Source organism: Lathamus discolor, chromosome 4 (assembly GCF_037157495.1).
Source record: "Lathamus discolor isolate bLatDis1 chromosome 4, bLatDis1.hap1, whole genome shotgun sequence".
Lineage (NCBI taxonomy): Eukaryota > Metazoa > Chordata > Aves > Psittaciformes > Psittacidae > Lathamus > Lathamus discolor.
The window spans coordinates 125,616,478-125,637,999 of NC_088887.1; the positions used below are offsets into that span (position 1 = coordinate 125,616,478).

At 45.7% G+C, this 21,522-nt stretch overlaps 1 protein-coding gene across 3 annotated transcripts in view; it reads right to left on the bottom strand.

Annotated features, from left to right (window-relative positions):
- Positions 1-2,918: 2,918 nt before the first annotated feature.
- Positions 2,919-21,522, bottom strand: part of UVRAG (UV radiation resistance associated) — a 92,332-nt gene continuing 73,728 nt past the window's right edge. The window contains exons 14-16 of one of the 3 annotated variants that reach the window (XR_010612510.1): positions 15,722-15,813; positions 13,779-13,855; positions 6,502-6,587 (exon numbers count right to left, since the gene is read on the bottom strand). Coding sequence is in view for 2 of the 3 variants with exons in the window: in XM_065678911.1 (XP_065534983.1) it covers positions 5,885-6,587; positions 15,722-15,813 (795 nt within the window). In the remaining variant the exon portion in view is untranslated. Of the gene's footprint in view, positions 6,588-11,398; positions 11,518-13,778; positions 13,856-15,721; positions 15,814-21,522 lie in introns of all 3 variants that reach the window. The other 2 variants (XM_065678913.1, XM_065678911.1) reach the window with 2 other exon arrangements.

Consider the following 21,522-nt stretch of genomic DNA (forward strand, 5'->3'; position numbering starts at 1 on the left):
CTGCACTGAGCAGCCCTGTGCTAATCAGCTCACATCCTCCAGTGCCTCATATCTGGCTAACGTCAGGGCAGGGAGGATTAAAGCTTCCCTCTTCGGCCATCTGCAGTTCCCAACAAAGCTGACAGCATCTTGGACTTCTCGCCCAGGACAAATCCTACCCCAATCGAACAAGTCTCCTCCGTGGACAAAGGAGCAGCCAAACAACGGCCTCGTGTTGTCACACCGTGTGCTGCTGACAAAGTTATCGCTGTTAAAACAAGCTGGAGCTAAACCAACAGGGCCCTCCACCTACTCCAGATGAGAGCATTTCCTGCTATCACGGGGGAAAGGATGCTAGAGATACACATAGGAGCAAAGGTAAAGGTTTTGGTGCAGGTAATGGAGCTGCACTTGCTTTGATCAGTATTTAAGGTCTAGAAAAGGTGATCTGTAACAGGAGGGCTCCATCTGGTAGCAGACAAGTATGAAACCCAGACTGGATGGCAAAACCAGATTAGGGAGATGATAAAGGTGCAATAAGAAAGAGGGGAGACTGAGCTGAGCTCTTAGGCAGAAGCTCTTCCCTGTGAGGGTGCTGAGGCGCTGGCACAGGGTGCCCAGAGAAGCTGTGGCTGCCCCATCCCTGGCAGTGCTCAAAGCCAGGTTGGACACAGGGGCTTGGAGCAAGCTGCTCCAGTGGAAGGGGTCCCTGCCCGTGGCAGGGGTTGGAACTGGATGAGCTTTAAGGTCCCTTCCAACACTTCCGCCTAAGAGCTCATCTCAGTCTCCCCTCAGGCAGGTTCAAGCCATTCCCCTTGGCCTGGCCCTACAGGCCCTTGTCCCAAGCCCCTCTCCAGCTTCCCTGCAGCCCCTTTAGGCACTGGAGCTGCTCTCAGGTCTCCCCTTCAGGAGCCTTCTCTTGTCCAGGCTGCCCCAGCCCAGCTCTCTCAGCCTGGCTCCAGAGCAGAGCTGCTCCAGCCCTCGCAGCAGCTCCATGGCCTCCTCTGGCCTCGCTCCAACAGCTCCACGTCCCTCTCGTGCTGAGGACAGCAGAACTCAAGCGGTGCTCAAGGAAGAGCAGGATCCCCTCCATGACCTGCTGCTCATGCTCCTTTTGATGCAGCCCAGCACAGGGGTGGTTTCTGGGCTCACACACACATTGCCCTAACTGGGTTTCTTGCTGCTCCTCCCAGCATTGGTTTAAACTGTGAAACAAAGCAGGACCTCAGTGAGACTACCACGAATCCAAGATGTTATCACAACATCTGCACTGTGTCTGGCAGATGCCCCATATCTGCCAGGAATCCTTCGCTCTTGGTCCCACACAGGGCACACAGAACCACAGCCATAGAAAACAGACACACATAAGGGTCCCCCTGTCTCTCTGCCAGCATGCTCATGTCTCCAGTTAAACCATGGAGGATGGATCAGGTTGCTGTGAAATTTCACCATCACTGCAAATCTGCAGGGAGACGATTACAATGAGACCATGATTCCCAAAGCCAGGAGCCATGTTCTGAGCAGGTCAGAGGAAATCACAGAGGACAACCCCAAACTCTCTGCCTAATTTCAGGCCAACAACCATAGCCAGGGTGCTGAAAGCAGAACAGTAAAACAAGGGCTGAAAAGAAAGGATAACAGGCTTCTCCTGCAGAGTTTCACTGAGGAAGGGCAAAGAAGTCCATAAGCATCCTCCATTAGGATATACCCTGCAAGGAAAAGATTTTCTTTCCCCGAAGTGCCTCCATTGCTTGTAGCATGTGTAAGTCTCAGCTGAAAATAGAAGTACTTGGCATCAGCAGCATTGGCAGCAATAAAGCAGCCAGCAGGAGGGATATTGGCTTCTCCAATGGAGAAGGCCAAGGAGACCCACAATCAGCAGAGCTGTTAAGAAGCAGAGCTGGGATTAAAGTCTGGATAGGGATGGGTAACGCAGCCACCACGCCATGCTGCTGTTATCTGCTGCCTTCATAGAATGGCTTGAGTTGGAAGGGACCTTAAAGCTCATCCAGTCCCAACCACTGCCACGGGCAGGGACCCCTTCCACTGGAGCAGCTTGCTCCAAGCCCCTGTGTCCAACCTGGCCTTGAGCACTGCCAGGGATGGGGCAGCCACAGCTTCTCTGGGCACCCTGTGCCAGCGCCTCAGCACCCTCACAGGGAAGAGCTTCTGCCTAAGAGCTCAGCTCAGTCTCCCCTCGGGCAGGTTCAAGCCATTCCCCTTGGCTTGGCCCTACTTTCTGACAGATTTCAGCAGCAGCAGAGCTGACATCTGACAATTCCTGAGCGGAAGATCAGTTTTCCTATTATTGAATGGAAAACTAAAACCTTATAAAACATCAAAACCAACCCTGTTACCCCAATGATACCTGGATGGTCTCTGCAGCTCTTCATAGAATCAGCCAGGTTGGAAAAGACCTTTAAGATCACCAAGTCCAACCACCTTCACTTTACTCTGCTTCCCACCAGCAACTCCATGCCATGGACAGTCTCCTCCCAGGACCTATGCAGCAGACTCCTGTTTGAGAGGAACATCAGCTCTTTAGGTGGACACATGTTGTTAGCTCAGATCAGAGAGCTGCGGGAGGAGCAGGGATGTCTCCCTGATGAGGGAACACGATGTTTCCACTGTCCATAAAGCTTTGCAAATCCATCTGTCTCCAGCCCCACCGAAGCCTCTAGCTGTTTGTGCAGCTGCATGCCATCATTCTGGAAGGAGAGTGAAACAGAACTGCGTTACCATCTCGTGTGAATCAGGATTTGGAGCCAGCAAAGCAGCCAGGTCTTCAGCACATCCTCTTTGCCCAAATATTCCCATTCGGATCAATATGGGCTCGCTGAATGATGAGTCAATGAGTGCTTTTAGCAGGGAAGGACACTGTGGTTGAAATCAGGCTTGGAAGGAAAACAAACAAGAGCCATGAAGAGAAGACACACAAGTGGAGAGATACTAATCAGTTTTATTTTATAAATACAGATGAGCTTTCCTGCAATTACCAACATGGTTTGAATGTGGCATTTCCTAGGGGATATTCCGGGTTTGCTTCTTTTCAATACCTGGTCAAGCGAGGAGAAGCCAACGCTGTTGCGCTTGCTAGAAAAATAGAGTGGGATACGCTCTTCCAAAACTAATAATCTCAAAAATGTCAGGAATTCCTGGTGAGGGGAAAGGATTGCAATGAAATGTGGTCTCCACTTGAAGACATTTGCAGACATTTAACAGTGTCACAGCTGTGCAGGAACTGAAAGGCTCTTGCCAGTTGAAAGCATGCTGTGATAGATCATCTCACCTTCAAACCTACTCTTTGCTTCTCTCCCACTATGCTGTTTTCAAAGCTATTTAAATGGGGGGGGGAAGAAATAAACACAAAGGCAGCGGCTATGAGGTGGTTGGAGGGGGTTCAACCCCATCCTCACAGCAATGAGAGGTTTGTTAATGCTTTAACTAGCCCCACGACACCGTCCCCCTTCACACCAGCTTCCAGATGGAAAGTGGTTAAAAGTGGAAGAGAAACACAGGGACAAGTTTAGGGCTACTAAAGGTACATCCATAGGAAGCCCCGTCACAGACTCATGCGGCAGATGCAGGAATGAACCGTCGTGTCTGACACATCAACCAGTACAGGGTTCAAACAGGAACAACGATAGGACATCAAGGGGGAGGAAATGACTTCATTTGGTTGGGTGCAACCTGAGAAAATCTGAAACTAGTGACAAAAACCAATCCCAAGCCCCACTGATGCTCTATGGACCTAATCTCACACGTGGCTGAATTGCACGGAGATGCTCCATGTTTGCCTACGAAACACAGCGGCTTCACAACTACTCTTTGGGTTGCTTTGAAAAGTCACCACCACACAGAAGCTAATGCCTTTCTGTCATAGAGGAAAAGAGAAGAAGGTGCCTACAAACAGGCCTGTGCTGCTCTGAGGTCCTGCAACTGATTCAATGTTGCCCAATTTCACCTAACATTATAGTGCTATCAGAAGATGGGAAGGTAAGGTCACAGGACAGAGTATCTTCTCCCCACTTCATGAGTAAGTGGTGTGCTTTCAGGTGTTCAGTTCTTCCTTATCTACACCAAAGCATGGCAAGAGCTTCCTACCTATCTCTCCTCAAAGGTCATGTCAATGCTTTATGCTGCTGCAGCTTTTCCTTAGGGGAAGCTCTTCATGAGGCTGGAAAAAAGGAACTTCTTCAAGGGAGAAGATACTCATGAATGTGTCCATGCCCAAGCCTGCACCTGAAATCATGCTCAATGACTTACAGAATCGAGGCCCCTGCTTCTGTTTCCACCTAGCACATCCTACTGGGACAGACCAAAGACCATGAATCACTGTAGCAAGGCTTGATCCAGCAACACGACTGCAGACACAACCCTTAAACGCTAACAGAAGGAATGTGAATATAGTTTTAATACAATCATTAAGGTGTTACCTGGAAAGATGCATATTCTAGAACAGTGCTACTATTATGTATATTGGTTCTCACATACATGTCTTGCTTTGACAACAGATAGTTGAGGTTATACATATCCACATTTGAAGAAGTTAATTTAGGCTAGCCTTATGTGAAGTTAGGAGAAAGACTAGGTTGTTGGTTCAAAAGAAAGCATAGACCGGGGCGGGGGGGGGAGAAGCCAGGCATGAAGAAGTGGTGTTTATTCTGCTATATATCTTTATATTTGAGAGCTCAAACCCGAGCCCCAATTCTTGGGTATACAATATAGAAAGCAAAGAGCAATGAAATCCCAACTGAAACAAATACCAGGAATCACTAAAGAGGCTGCAAATTGCTTTCCCATTAGTGCAGCTGAACACATGTGCCAGTGGTAACCTACCTAAGAGCAAAAGCATATCTCCAGCAAAGCACTGGAGGTTTCCTCCTTTAAAATACATATGGTTAAAAGGGTATTCATTGAGATGAATGATGCCGAGTGCCTCCTTTCTACAGATTTCACAGATTTGCCTAATTCCGAAGTGCTGACTGCATTTTCAGGCTGGGTTTTATTATGAAGGCTCTTGTGAAGTGTCTCATGGCACATGGACCCCATTAGACACCTCAAAGGGTGGCCACTGAACCCCACTTAGTGCATTTGTTAGGTCTCTACTGATGAGGTTGAAGTGGGGAATGTTCAGGCTGAGACTTATATGGAACCTTGGAGGTGATTTACTCCTCAAGGCTTCTACTGGTAGGAACAGTATGAAGAAGGAGGGAAAAGGAGAAGAGTAAATGTCATTCCTGATTCATCAGGTGCAAGGAAACTGCACCTATCACAGAGGTGCTCATTCTCTGGCAAGTTCACATCACCAACTGAAGACCCATCAGTGCAAACTAGAACTTGAAAGGCTACAGAGCACAGCCAAGAGAAAGCTGTCCAATGGTAAAGAGAACAAATATCCATGGTATTTCTGGAACACTGACTACATTGCTCAAGAAAACACAGGAGTACATGGGAGAAGGTAAAGAGATCTTACCATAAATGTGCTTTTAAATTAACTTCTTTCTTCTGAAAAGGATTAAAATAAATTTAACTCTAAGGAATAATTCTGAACAAATACTCATAGAAGGGGCCTGATCAGCACTAAAAGGTGTTTTCAGGAAAGCCTTTATAAATGGATTCCAACGCCTAAAAAAAAAAAAACAACCCAAAACCAACCTTCCAACAGATTATAAATATCATATAAGAGGACTGGAAGCAGAATCAAAATGTACCTGGGCTGTGAGTATACCATGATCCTGTGTTATGGTGCTCAAGTCCATTTGTCTACCACCATAGGAAATAGCTTTAGCTGGTTTTATTTTTCTTTTTCATATAATTAATATAAAGAATAAGTGCAATTTTGTCTCTATTCCCACATCACTGATTTCACCTCCATGTCTGCTATCAACCCCCTGGTCCCAGCTCACTTGTCCGAACTCTTCCTTGGCCTGCGGAAGCTGGACATGTTCTCATTCAGTGCATAGATCCTCCGAGAGAACTCCTCGAACTCCCCGAGGACTTGTTCATCACACTCCACCGCCACGGCGTGTTCCACTGGGATGGAGTTAAAGTCTTCGAGCTGATCTCCCGAGCTGAACCCCGTCGCTTCCATCCCCATGATCTCCTCTGCTTGCTCCACGGTGCAGCAAAGGACGGGGTTGAGCGTGGGGCGGAACTCACAGGGCTGCTCGTTGCTTGTGGTGCCAGAGCACTCACCAGGTAGGAAAGCCCCATTTATTGCACTAGTACGTCCTAGGAAAGACTCCTGCTGGTCTTGGGTGTTGCTTAAGCTCCTGCTTTCTCCATTTAAACTGCTGCACAAGTTCTCACCTTTCTTGGTATTTCCTTTCGCAGAGTCCATAGAGGTATCCAAGGAAGAAGATATTGATCCAGGTTTTTTATCTAACTCTCCTACACGGGCTGTGATGGCAACGGGCTGTGTTAAAGCAGAGTTGTAGCTCGAAGGAGGAGTTTTGTGCTGCAGTCTCTCATTTCCTGTGCTGGCTCGTTTTCTGAGTCCTTTATCTGGAGAAGGAAGCCCACTGGAAAAGCCAATATCCAACCTGCCGAAGCTAGAGCTCTGTCTCTTTGGAACGGGAATCGCGCTGGATGTATGGTGTCGATCACTGGAAAAGAAGGAAAGGATAAATCACAGCTGTTAGGCACGTTCATGAGCACTACAGACATTTAACCAAAGGCTGAAGCAATTACTTTATCACAACTCCAAGCTCCGTTTGGCCAACTACTTGTATCCTGAAGTGCTAAACCCCTAAACGTGTTTAATGCTGTCTGAACTACAGAAGACACCCCAGAGGACAGCTTTACTGAAAACCAGGAAGATCCTGTAGGAACATTTACGAAGCTCTATGGTTTGAAGTCAATCACCCAAGAAACCACCGCATTATGTTAATTCGGACTGTTAACACCATTTTATGGGACGAAGCTGTGATTTATGAATCACTGCTGTTGACCGCACATTTATGTATTTAGGGCCTGTCCTGGGCCATCATAAACTCCTCAAAAGTGAGTCTGAGTCCTCTCAGAGTGACTTCTTGCAGGAGTGGACTCTCCTGACAGTTACACAAAGGAGTAAAAACACACTAAACGTTGCTATTTACAGAGGATTCTCTTTGCCAGATCTCCTTTCCTGTGCCAATCATTCCAAAGCTTTTTGGACAAACATCAACCTCTGTTTCTTGAGGAACACGAACTAATCAAGCTTAATTTACAAGTTTGATTTTCCTATTTAATACGCCACTTACACTGTGTCTCAGGTTCTATAACTTGGAACATCCCCATCACATCATCTGGGGTGTGTTATGTGAATTTTCCTTCATCAGCTTAATCCTTATCCAAACACAATCACCAGGCTATACGCAAATAGTGTGCTGTACATTAACTAAAGCAACTGCTTCATTTTCCTTCCAAACTTAAAAATAAAGAGTACAGCTATTCCTGATGTGCTCAATGTATAACTCCAAGATTCAACTGCTGTCAGTATGAGTCTAAGCTCCGTTTAAAAAGAAACTCTTTCTACTCAAGGCCTGACACATTTTGGGTGCTGTAATGCAGGAGAAAATCTTGGAATAGCAGTTGGGAGCAGTCCCTAGCATGGATCCTTTTCCATGTTATTTTTCTTTTCTTGCTCCCCTTTATAAATAGGATAAGGTAGATTGCAAAAAGGCTCTTTGAGAAAAAGCAGCATCCCCATAGGAGGACAGCATGGAGTACTGCTACTCTTTACTTTCCTCTCCCATCTCACCTCCTCCCAGGCTGCCCTTTAATAAATGCATGGAGCTTTCTTCTCTTCCATAAAGCCCTCAAACTACCTTAAGGAACAGTTGCTTTTTGGAATTGATGCTTGTGGACAGTGAAGTAGAGAGATAGCAGCAAAACCATTAAATTTCCTCTTCTACTGCTGTTTCAGCCCTTTATAAGGCAAACTCAGCACCTGCAGCTTGGTTTGCAAAGGTTTGGAGCCTTCTCAATGGAGGTGGCAAACCAGAAGGCAGAATGTGCCACAGATGCTGACAAGTGCTGTATTTGTGGTGGTGGAGACAAGACCTTGGCACAGGGTGCCCAGAGAAGCTGTGGCTGCCCCATCCCTGGCAGTGCTCAAGGCCAGGTTGAACACAGGGGCTTGGAGCAAGCTGCTCCAGTGGAAGGTGTCACTGCCCGTGGCAGGGGTTGGAGCTGGAGGAGCTTTAAGGTCCCTTCCAACTTGCTCAAGTTCATTCCTCCTAGGTTAGATGCTTTAAAGGGCAAAGGCAAGCATGCATAAAACTGCCTAACTGCTGAACCCCAAACTGCCTTTCAGCAAGGGCTTATCAGCCCGATGTAGGCACAACAACAACGTTCCTATGCAGCAGAAATTTCAGTGTCTGAGTAAACCAACGTGAGAACTGTGGTTTCCAATTAGCTCAGGAGAAGCCGCTTTACAAACTGTTGTGGTGGGCATATAAATCTAAGTTCCTCCTAAAGAGAAACATGCCCAAATTCCTTTGTAAATGTAGGCCTTAGAGGCAAATGAGTGAGAAATTAATTAGTCTGCAGGACCAGGAGAGTTTTTAAAGAGCTTGTTATGACAAGGCCATTCAAGCTAACACGTTATGTATGCCTGAACAATACCTCTTTAGACCAGCAGCCAAAGAAAATCTTCCCTTCCTTAGTAAGTTGAAGTGGCAGGATGATGTATACTAAGTGATCTAACAGCCTGAACGTATCAGCAATACAAAGCTAATCTCCCTCATCCACAAAATAACTTCCCAGTTAATAGAGTACATGAGGGCTGCCCCATAGGGCAGTAAAGTAGGAATGATCTTCATTTATCATGGAAGTGTTCAAAGTAATGAATTAGAACAAAAGGCACTTGCAGGCAGGATCCTTAAACTACAAGCAATGAAATGGATCTTGCTTAAGAGCGCAGAACCAGGTTTTAAGCTGCTGGAGACACACGTGGGCAGATTCCACAAACCATCTATTGCTGCCAGTAAATACAAACGGGATGGGTTTAGCTTCAGTCAGGAATAAATACAGGGATAACGGCCCAAATGTGGGAAAGCAGAAATGAAGACAATAGAATGGCTTAAGTGCTTATCAAGTATTACCTAAGGCACTTAGATAAAAGTCAATATGCACAAAGGGCTTTGGAGATCAGCCATCTAAGGGGTCGTTGCCCAGGCTCCTTCCACAGCCACTAGAGAAGAAACAAGTGTGGGAGAAGGGTGGGTAATAAATAATCATAGCATCATAGAATGGTTGGGGTTGGAATGGACCTTAAAGCTCATCCAGTTCCAACCCCTGACACAGTCAGGGACTCCTTCCACTGGAGCAGCTTGCTCCAAGCCCGTGTCCAACCTGGCCTTAAACACTGCCAGCGATGGGGCAGCCACAGCTTCTTTCAAATCCCCTGTTGAGAGCCATTCATAGTCAGTGGAAAGCCACCCTGTAAAGATGCCTCTTCTCAACCAGAAGGAGAATCTAGGCAACTAGGTGAGGCCGTATGACAAGTCTGCATAAAGCAAACATTAGAAGATGAAGAGCTCTCTGTATACCAAGTAGAACCACGGTCAGAATCTTGCAGGCAAGTAAAATCAAACCAAAATGGCTGTAGGTACAGTGGGTTAAGCAGTTAAGGGGTCTTCCATCACCTCCCTCCAGGTGAGAATGAGAAGTCAGACTGAGGGTTTTGGATCAAAAGCAACGTGTACAGACAGGCACAGAGCTCAGAAAGACTAGTTTGCTATTGCTCTTCATGAAAACAGGCAGCTGATGGCGGATCTCTATTCAGCCTGGAGAAGAGAAGGCTGCGTGGGGACCTCATAGCAGCCTTCCAGTATCTGAAGGGGGCCTATAGGGATGCTGGGGAGGGACTCATCAGGGATTGTAGTGACAGGACAAGGGGTAACGGGTTCAAACTGAAACAGGGGAAGTTTAAATTGAATATAAGGAGGAAATTCTTTCCTGTTAGGGTGGTGAGGCACTGGAATGGGTTGCCCAGGGAGGTTGTGAGTGCTCCATCCCTGGCCGTGTTCAAGGCCAGGTTGGATGAAGCCTTGGGTGGGATGGTTTAGTGTGAGGTGTCCCTGTCCATGGCAGGGGGTTGGAACTGGATGATCTTGAGGTCCTTTCCAACCCTAACTATTCTATGATTCTATATTCCATTTGCATTTTCCTTCAGGAAAAGGCTGTACTATTACCAGAATTCATAGCACTGCACCAAAGCAAAGCCCACGGAAAGAGATGCTTTATCAGCTTCACAGCTTATGGAATTAACACAAAATATAGTAAGAAAGCAAGTCACATTAGAAAACTACCATCCTATCTCCCAGAAACTTTAGAGTAAGGTATTGTCACCAGTGACAAGAGTTTGGCTTGCAGGAGCATTCTCCTTTACTCCAAGGTACAAGCTTGACCTGAATTACTAGAGTTGAGTTAGTTCAGCTTCCAGCCACAGGTAATTACTTGGTCATTGACATTGACACAGCAAACTGGTGTGGACACCTGGCCTGTCACTAGTGGAGGATAAAACCTGATTTGATGAGCTGCCATCAGGCCTTAAGGACTTTTAGTCATCAACTTGGATCAGCCTCGAAGTGGTTCCGTATGGGAGCGTGTACAGTTCCTATCAGGAAGCAGGAGTTCTGAATTAGAAAAGAAAAGCCTCAGATTTATTGGACATTATAGATAACAGAATTACATCCCCACCAACCTGAAGGTTTCAATTGCATTCAAGTCTCAAAAGCCAATTCATAACAGCCTAACTTCAGCTCTAAGTTTTACTGGCAGCAAAACTACAAAGTAGCTGCTTTTCCCCCCAAATATTAGTTCTCACTTGTTAATAAATAGCCCGTTTGGGCATTCTTGCAGCCCTCAGGCACAAGATGCAGACTCCATGCTGTAAACAGGCGAGATAAAGTGATGGAAGCAGGACACAACCACTTCTGAAGCTGTTGTTTTAGCCGTTCTGGTTGGAATCTGTTTGCAGCTTCAATCGAACAGAAAAGGTTTCTTGAGTCGAGATTCACTTGTGCTTATTTAAGCTGGCTGCAAAGGGGCTCGGAGAAACTGTAAAGCACTATGAGAGACAGAATACAGTTCACAGGCTCAAATATGTATCTTTTCCTCCCCACAAAATGTTTCCTCGGAGGGACATTACTGGATCACAGCTGGTCAAAATACTAAATCTTGATTGTCTGGCCCCAAGCCAGTATCCACAGCTACAGCTCTTTGGTATGAGAATACTTACCCAAAGAAAAAAATCATAAGTTAAACACCATTTGATCTTTTTTGTTGCAAACTATGACCTCATGGCAGCAAGAACGCTAAATGAAGGTGTTTAAGTTGGTTTATAGCCATCTGAAAGGTTTGAAGCTCCAAGCGTAGCTCCGAGCCAATATCATGTCAAGCGTGCTAAAAAGCAATAATAGTTTCTCACCTTCTTGGAGATTCCTGCTTCAAGAACACACAATAGCCACAGGGCTGCAAAAGGGAGGCTGCCAGCATGAAGTGAAGGTGAAACTGGGTCTTTTGGCAGCTAAGAAACTCTGACACACGCTTTAGACAAAAAGAAAACCTTCATAAATTAAGCTACCAGGGTTTGCTTGACTCAAATGTTCAGTTTTAGGCTCCTCTTGAAGCTAGCAGTACATGAATCAAGACTTACCTTCGAAACACAGATTTAAGCCTTGGCATGCAAGTGGTTTTGAGTCCAGCTTTTAAATGCAGGCTCAAAAGGACATCTCCCTGACTACAGACAAGAGCTAAAGGACTATCTTGTATTTGCCAGCATTACATGAGCCTTTTGTCTAATCTGTTCACTAGGAATAAAACCTTCTTCACGCTGCACTGCTCAAGTCGGTGGTGTGCTCTTTACCCGCTATTGATAATCACAAATGCTATCCCTTTCCTTACACAGAGTAAATAAAACTAAGCTGACGAGTAGGAGAGAAAATGAAAGAGCCTCTTGATTTAATGCAATGACCTAAAGAGTCTGACTTGTGCAAGATAAATCCGAACATGGAAAAGGGAATAAAACAAGGATCAACATGTACAGTTTGGTCTCAAAAGCTGGAGTAAACCGTGTGCTCCAAAGTAAAAAGGATTTAAGAGGAAAGCTGCACAGGGCCTTCTGCCTCAGCAAAAGCTAATCTTAAAAATGAGCTGCTTTTCTGGAAGTCAGTGAGATTCCAGGACTAAAGAAAGACTGGGAACAGAGAGAATTAATCCCAAAGGAAACAGAAAAGATTTGGGGACCACAACCCAGACAGCCTAAATCAACAACAACTTTGTCTCATCATCTTTCACCTTAAGAGTCGACACCCAGAGTTGATATCAGAAAAAGAGGCAGTTCTGTAGCTTCCATCACAGTGTGCGCAGGGACCAACAGATCTGTCTTGATTTTGTCTATATACAGTACAAGTAATATTATGTAGGGGGGGAAGCAAAGTAAATACAGCAGAATATAGGTGCCAGGAGAGAGATGAAGAGGGAAGCAGAGCTTGTAGACCTGCAAGCTCGCTGTAATAAATCAGGCATGTTGGGATGTGAAAGCATGTATTAATCATTTCAGTGTCATGCCTGAGAAACCAAAACAACCCAGAGCTCACCAGGCAGAGGGACCAGCAGCAACACAAGTACACCTCGAGGCAAAGGCACTGGACTCCACAAACCTTCAGAGGGGACAGAGGCTGCCCCAGAGCAGCCGGGAAAGGAAAGGCTGAAGCAAAGACTGAAAAGATAAATTTGCTCTGATAGAAGCATGAAATAGATGGGATCTTCCACAAAAGCTGGAGGCAGCGTTTCCTTGTAATCTGAAGGGGGTAAAGAAACTATTCTGTACTTAAAACTAGACACTGATGCTGCGAGGGCTGGAGCAGCTCTGCTCTGGAGCCAGGCTGAGAGAGCTGGGCTGGGGCAGCCTGGACAAGAGAAGGCTCCTGAAGGGGAGACCTGAGAGCAGCTCCAGTGCCTAAAGGGGCTGCAGGGAACCTGGAGAGGGGCTTGGGACAAGGGCCTGTAGGGACAGGCCAAGGGGAATGGCTTGAACCTGCCCGAGGGGAGACTGAGCTGAGCTCTTAGGCAGAAGCTCTTCCCTGTGAGGGTGCTGAGGCGCTGGCACAGGGTGCCCAGAGAAGCTGTGGCTGCCCCATCCCTGGCAGTGCTCAAGGCCAGGTTGGACACAGGGGCTTGGAGCAAGCTGCTCCAGTGGAAGGGGTCCCTGCCCATGGCAGGGGTTGGAGCTGGAGGAGCTTTAAGGACCCTTCAACCTAAACCAGTCTGGGATTCTGTGATGCTTACAAGAGGAAGAGGTTAAGCCTGAAATAACTGTGTATTCCTGTTACCACTCTGCATATGTAGGGGATTCAATTCCATTCCCAATGGCAGAGCAATGTCTCTATTCAAAAGCAAAAATCAGGACAATGCACATGCCAGGAGTTAAAACCAGTCCTGTTCAAAGAGAAACTAATTACAGTGTAAGTGTTGGTTTTTACCAGTGTGATTATGCTTTGACAGAATTTAAGTACACCAAAACCCAGCTACAGTGCTAAGAAAGGAAACTGAAGGCCAGCACCCCAACAAAACCAAACCAACCAGGCAGTGTGAGTGTTTCTGTAGATAAGAAAAACCCATCACCACCTCATCTAGTGTGAGGTGTCCCTGCCATTGGCATGGGAGTGGAACAAGGTGATCTTAAAGTCCTTTCCAACCCAAACCATTCTGTGACTCTATGTTCCTGCTCCCATGCTGCAAGTGAAGGATGACGTGGACTTACTGTACGGACTGTGGTTTGTGGGACTGGGGATAATGTAACTCACCTCCAACATGCTGAAAACAAAAAATTCCTTCAAATCTTCATTTTAACGGCAGCTGGCCTTTCAGCTTGTTTAAATCTCTGTAATCAGATATTATCCACAAGACAGTGGGCATCTGTACTCTGCTATGTGTATGCTCAACTGCAAGGCTCAATTAGGGAAGTCTAGCCGGTTTTCCCCTTGAGCTAGACTCCCCGTAAAGCCCCATTTCCATGTATATTAGTAGGAAGTACTAAGAAGCATTGTTTAGAATCATTAGCCTTAAAAAAAAAAAAAGTTAAAAATGAACAACTCTTCATACACGTTTTGGAGGTGAGAAGGAAATGAAGCATAGACAGACAGGGAGGAGGGAACATGATACTCCCAGAGAACCATGCTTCATATTTCTACTTGTTTTGAAATATTATCCAGCCAAAAAATGTGTTTTGTCTTGCTAATGACTGTGTATCACCTATAGGAACAAAACAAGCAGCTGTATGACAGCAAAGCCACTAAGGCTTAACTAAAGCTTCCAATATCAGTTCTTCAAAGGCAGCACACGTCGGAAGGGAAGAACAGACAACCCCAGACTGGTTTGGGTTGAAGGCACCTTAAAGCTCATCCAGTTCCAACCCCTGCCACAGGCAGGGACCCCTTCCACTGGAGCAGCTTGCTCCAAGCCCTGTGTCCAGCCTGGCCTTGAGCACTGCCAGGGATGGGGCAGCCACAGCTTCTCTGGGTACCCTGTGCCAGCGCCTCAGCACCCTCACAGTACCTTACAGGTAGCTCCATGTGGAAAGTGATTCCCATTTAACATCCCAGCACTGCTTACTGAAGTCAGAAGAGAACATCAACAACCTGTACCCTCCCCTCCACTGATGAGTGCACACAAGCACTATAGAAGCCATGGATCTGATATTTCAGTCCTTCATTTCCAGATTTGCTGAGGGGACCACACACCATCCCGGTGTTTTTATATCACAGTGATGGATACCACATGAAACCTCAAAGTAATGTTATCCCCAAAGAAAAAAGCTTTCTGTTATGCATCTTGCTAGGGGATAAGAAGAAAAGCAAGGAGAATCTTTTCAGCTGTGCTTGAAACTACTGACAGAATAAAACAGCACAAGGGACTGCACTGCCTTTTCTCAGGGCCTGTTTACTTCCACTGTTTAGTTGGCTAAGTTGAATTTCCATCAGGCAACACTTTTTACAGCATTGCTCAAAGATGTTCCTTTTTCTACTCCTGTATTTCTTTTCTTTTGCCAAGACTCTCCTCCCAAAACAACTGATTTGGACACCAGTTTAGAGCGCACATGGACCAGTGTTTCTGGGCTTTGAAACTGTGCTTTGCCAGTGCAAACCTCATGAAGTTCAACAAGGCTGACAAGAAACCTGGAAAGGGGCTTTGGGCAAGGGCCTGTAGGGCCAGGCCAAGGGGAATGGCTTGAACCTGCCCGAGGGGAGACTGAGATGAGCTCTTAGGCAGAAGCTCTTCCCTGTGAGGGTGCTGAGGCGCTGGCACAGGGTGCCCAGAGAAGCTGTGGCTGCCCCATCCCTGGCAGTGCTCAAGGCCAGGTTGGACACAGGGGCTTGGAGCAAGCTGCTCCAGTGGAAGGGGTCCCTGCCCATGGCAGGGGTTGGAACTGGATGAGCTTTAAGGTCCCTTCCAACCCAAACCAGTTGATTCTATGATGATTAATTCACCTCCTTCTAGTGAAGAGCGCTGCTTTTCAAACATCCTCCCCCTGCATCTCCCTACCCCTCTGAGAAGGGTTATGGGCCCATCATCTAGAAAATAAAACAGCACATACAAATAGTGCAATATTGTGGACATTTCCATAGTCTGTAGCTTGGGAAAGTCATCATCTTCAAGTATGCTTAACTTTTGTGAAGCTCTTAACTGGTTTTACGTAAATATGATATAGCATCCACCTCTTTCTTTGTAATTACAAAACTCCACTTACCATCTAACCATTAGCCCGAGCTCCATGAAGTTCTTCAGGTTAGGAAGAGTTTGCCGGAGATCTGGAGTACTCAGCCCATGTTGATATCTAAGCTATAGAAACAGGAAAAAGAAAGCCAAAATTAGCACTGCTTTCCAAATCCCACATTCCAATGCATATAACATTCTGGTCAGTTAATTTACTGGGTTTTCAAAGAAAGTGTAGGATAATCAAACAGTCCCCTTAAGGAAATGTCCCATTTAATACTCATAACCTCCTATTAGCAAAAGCCACCCACGAACAGGGAGAAAATAATCAATCTGACTGTTAAAGCTCATTACACCTTTTCCATTTCCTATCTGGAACAGGAGAACAGCCTCTCAGCTTAATAAAAACACAGCCATTAGGTGGAAAGACCCAATTTCAGCACGATGTTCTACATTCATTGACTCCAAACATGTATTTGTGTGCGTCACCCCTGAGCGCATCAATGTATGTTGGAATTAGTACAGTGATATCAACTGGTACAAATACATGTTGTCACATAACTGGTCTAAATCTGTTCCTTACAGAGTTTCCATCAACATTTAAACTGCTTCTATTATTCCCATAATTAAACCCAGCATTCATATACAATGAATGCAACTAAGAGAAAGGCTTCAAGCATTGACTGACTTTAAGCCAAGTATTAACTCCCGTGGTGGTGCAAACAGAAAGGAAAAGATTCCGTATCTGACACCACGCAAACTTGCTTTTACTCTCAGGTTATCAAATGAAGTACCCAACAAAACTGTCACTGCTGGTGGTTATAAACGGCTTAAATAAGAAGCTCCCCAACTAAAAATACCTCCTAAAGAAAGCACATGGAAGGGGAAAACTCTGCCTTTCAAGTGCGAATCCCAACACTTAGGGAAACTTTGCAGGGAAATTTATCCCTTGTGTGGTTAAAATATGACAACTAAAATATCCCTAAGTTCCTATATCTTTAAGACTAGCAGGATAAAGAGGAATCAGCATAATACACAGTTCTCAGCAGATAACACCCTCTAGAACAGCAGATATCACCCTCTAGAAGCCACAGCTGACCTCCACTGCACACATACAGTAGTAACTGCACAAACTGGATACTGAAGTAGTTACTGTAACATGGAACGACCACAGAATCATGGAATGGTTTAGGTTGGAAAGGACCTTAAAGCTCATCCAGTTCCAACCCCCTGCCACAGGCAGGAACACCTTCCACTAGAGCAGCTTGCTCCAATCCCCATCCACAATAATCCCATTCCAAGTTAAATCTTGTTTTTTCAGATCCCCACCTGTTTCCAGGACTGATGGCAGTGAGGTGCAAGCAAGAATCCTTCAAGTTAGAACGATTTCTGACCAAAAAAGACTCAAAAATTGGGAATGCTTTCCATGCTTTTCTGAGTTTGAGGAAGAAAAATAGCTTTGGAAGAAAATCAACCTCAGCACTGGTTTGTACAACAAGAGGCCATTTGTTACACAGGTTATTAGTTCCATATGGACCCAGCCAAGGCATATGGTGGGCTTGGATTCAGATTTGCTGCTGCAATGACAGAACCTGGATTAAGACAACCATCCAATATAAATTACTCTTCGATCACCACGTTCTCCTGATGGGATTACAGTGGATTTGGTTAACCAAAGCACGAGCCTGGGGGCAAAAGAAATAAACCAGCAAAACAAATCAAAACCATCACGTTGTCCCTCCCACTACAATCAAACATTCAGAGATGATTCCTTTTTATAGGCACTCTTAAATTCTAAGGTTTCATAGCATGAAAAGTGCTGGATTAAGGGATCGCTCCACTGCCAACAGCCAAGATCAGAGGAATGTATGTGAGATTCCTGTATCCAAACATGAACAAGACCACTGTTTCTGATACAATCCATTTACTTATTGCAAACACTAGAGATGCACGGTAAGCAAAGTTGGGATGTCAGGAAAATAATGTGATTTAACTTTATAAACCACATTCTATATTGGCTTCGTAACAGCTTAAAGCCAAAGCCATATTGTCTCATGTGTCTGTATCAACAGAAGATGATGATGATGCACTTACAAAACAGACATAGACGTAAACCCAGGAGCTGCTGAAAAACTCATCTGCCTTCTAGTGGCAGACAAAAAGCAGTTGAAGCACCGGAGCCATGAGTTATTTCCCAGGTTTTAGTCTGGTTCCTAAAATACCTCCCCATCAACGTGACAAGGTTAACTCCTACTTTGCAGTGGTCCCACCTACTTTGAAAGAGGAATCCCTCCACCTCTACTGAGTGACAGAACCCACGACACATGCAGCAAATACAAAATGGAAGCACCATAGAACCCCAGACTGGTTTGGGTTGAAGGGACCTTAAAGCTCCTCCAGCTCCAATCCCTGCCATGGGCAGGGACCCCTTCCACTGGAGCAGCTTGCTCCAAGCCCCTGTGTCCAACCTGGCCTTGAGCACTGCCAGGGATGGGGCAGCCACAGCTTCTCTGGGCACCCTGTGCCAGAGCCTCAGCACCCTCACAGGGAAGAGCTTCTGCCTAAGAGCTCATCTCAGTCTCCCCTCGGGCAGGTTCAAGCCATTCCCCTTGGCCTGGCCCTACAGGCCCTTGGCCCAGGCCCCTCTCCAGCTTTCCTGCAGCCCCTTTAGGCACTGGAAGGCTTCACCATTAGTAAGAACTGTGGGGTTTTTCCTCCCCAAAGCATAAAGCATTTCTCCTAACACCTTTCCTTCAGTTTAATATCTTTTAACAACCAATACCACTCATACAAGGATAGTTATTCCACCTCGTCCAATAATCAGCAAGACACAACAACAGCAATAACCCTTACCCGTGACCTGTGACAGTAGAATTCATGCAAGTGCCCTTTAACATCAAAATCAATTTTAAGACGAGGCAGATGTAGGGAGAAGACAGATGCTTTGCTCATGAGACTTGAAAAGGTGGGAAAAGAAAAGCAGGAGGTGACTGCTGCTGTCTGGATTCTCCCAAGAAACCGAGTTCAGATTTCATTTGTTGCTATTAAACATCACCCACTTCCATCCACCCCACGCTCAGCTTCCAAAGGAACCAAGTGCCATTTGCTAAAGCAGCGCTCTATTTAAAGATGAGATTGTTTCTTCAGGGTATTACAGGCCCAGACATCCATGGAAACACACGTTTTAATTTGAGGGAGCAAGTGGCCAAGACCTGTGCTCATGTTTATAACCCTGTATTCACCATGGGACTGTAAGTCATTAATGATGCTCAAGTAATAAAGTACTATTTGCACTTCCTTTTCAATATTCAGCTCCTATATGCAGCTTTGTTTTCCCAAGTGCTGTGTGAAACGTTACTCCATTGAGCAAAACACGTAGCTAACATTAATTGGAAAACAAGGAAGACATCAGACAGGAGTCCGAGTTTGCTCTTGTAGCAGTTATTAGCAACACTTACTCCATAGAAACAAGGTGTAGCAGAGGAGATCATAGAATCATAGAATGATTTAGGCTGGAAGGGACCTTAAAGCTCATCCAGTTCCAACCCCTGCCACGGGCAGGGACCCCTTCCACTGGAGCAGCTTGCTCCAAGCCCCTGTGTCCAACCTGGCCTTGAGCACTGCCAGGGATGGGGCAGCCACAGCTTCTCTGGGCACCCTGTGCCAGCGCCTCAGCACCCTAACAAGAAAGAACTTCCTCCTTATCTCCAACCTGAACTTCCCCTGTTTCAGTTTTAACCCGTTACCCCTTGTCCTACCACTACCGTCCCCGATGAAGAGTCCCTCTCCAGCATCCTTGTGGCCCCTTTCAGACAGGCATCATATTTTACAAACAGTTCAAACCAGAAGAACTTCAGGGCACTTGTTTCAGGAGAAAAATAATCTCACTACGTAATTTCTTTCAATTACACTGATTAACTCCTTTTACTCATCTGAAAGAGAAGATTCAAAGCTACATTTTACTGGGCTTTGTCACTCTGGCTTCTATGTTAACTAACAGCATTCGAAGTTATTTAATCAAAGATGTAACGAAGTAGCTACTCAAATGTAGCTTTAAAGTACATAGTCATGTTTCTCTAAGATTAAGGAAAACTCCACATTCATCCAACTTGATGACTTTCTTTACTTGTATCCCCAAACATCTGACGCTACAAATCCAGTGGGACAAAGTGAGCAACTTCAGCATTAGGAAAAGACATTGATAGGAGGACAGTGTTTAAACTATCAGTAACTGCCTAGACTGCTCCTGTAAAATCTGGGGGTTCTGTCCTCAAATTCAGGAAGTACCTGTAAGGAAGAATATGAGGGTGATCAGGGGACTGAAGCAGCTCCCGTATGAAGATAGGCTGAGAAAGTTGGGGCTGTTGAGCCTGGAGCAGAGCAGCTGCGTGGAGACCTCAGAGCAGCTTCCAGTGTCTGAAGGGGGCTACAAGGATGCTGGGGAGGGACTCTTCATCAGGGACTGCAGTGATAGGACAAGGGGTAACGGGTTAAAACTGAAACAGGGGAAGTTTAGATTGGATATAAGGAGGAAATTCTTTCCTGTGAGGGTGCTGAGGCACTGGAATGGGTTGCCCAAGGAAGCTGTGAATGCTCCATCCCTGGCAATGTTCAAGGCTAGGCTGGACAGAGCCTTGGGTGCCATGGTTTAGCATGAAGTGTCCCTGCCCATGGTGGGGGGGGGTGGAACTGGATGATCTTAAGGTCCTTTCCAACCCTAACTATTCTATGATTTTAAGAAAGAGGATATTAAGTTTATACTAAGGGCAACGCTACCTTTGCAGAAGATCAGCCTATCATACTAGGGGGTATTTAACATTACACTTGCTATTTATTCCAACATCACAGACTACCATAAAAGCTCCCAGAATCCCAGGTTGAAGGGACCTCAGGGATCATCTGCTCCAACCTTTCCAGGCACAGCATGACCTAGACTGGATGCCCAGCACCCTGTCCAGCCCAGTCTTAACAGTGTTCAGTGCTGGGGAGTCACCACTTCCCTGGGGAGATTATTCCAATGGATTATTGCTCCCATCATAATAAGTTTCCTCTTGTGTCCATTGGGAATCTCCCCAGCAGTCACTTGTGCCCATCACCCCTTGGCTTTTCCATAGGACTTCTTGTCAAAAGGGAGTCTCCAGCTTCACTGTAGACACCGTTTAACTCCTGGCACATGGGAATAAGGTCTCCCTGAGCCTTCCCTTCTCCAGGCTGAAGAGACACAGCTCTCTCAGCCTTGAGAGAAAACAAACTGTATTTAAGACAATGGTTCTCAAAATGAAAGGGGGATTTACTCTTAAAACTTGAATCAGCTTTCTAATACAGTGTTTAAACACTTAATTTCCATCAAAACCCATGAAAACTGTTCCAGCCAACACAACCACAGTATCACCTGTAGGTGAGGCACGACAAACCCCTTAACTCATAACAAGCCAGGCATAGCTGGTTTAGACTCTTTAGGAAGAGGAGGAAAAAGAAATACCATAGTATCATAGAATGGTTTGGGTTGGAAGGGATCTCAATAAAAGCACCCAGTACCTGCATTCCTTTCAGTGCAATGGCTTGAACTTCTACTGGAAGGAAGGTGTCAATTCTCAGCAGCAGCCAGTTCTAACTGGGTGTCTCTAAATCACTGCCATCCAAGCACCTTCTAAGTATTTATTTTGCCACCTAGACTGTTCTACTTAATTAAAATCACATCAGAAGACATAAAAGCTCAACACCTTCCTAAAGGCAACAGTTCCATGGTAAAACATCTATTCATCAAATCCTGATACTCACAGCAGCCTCATTTGTTAACTAAAATACAAACCTGCAAAGGTTCAGTTACTCTCC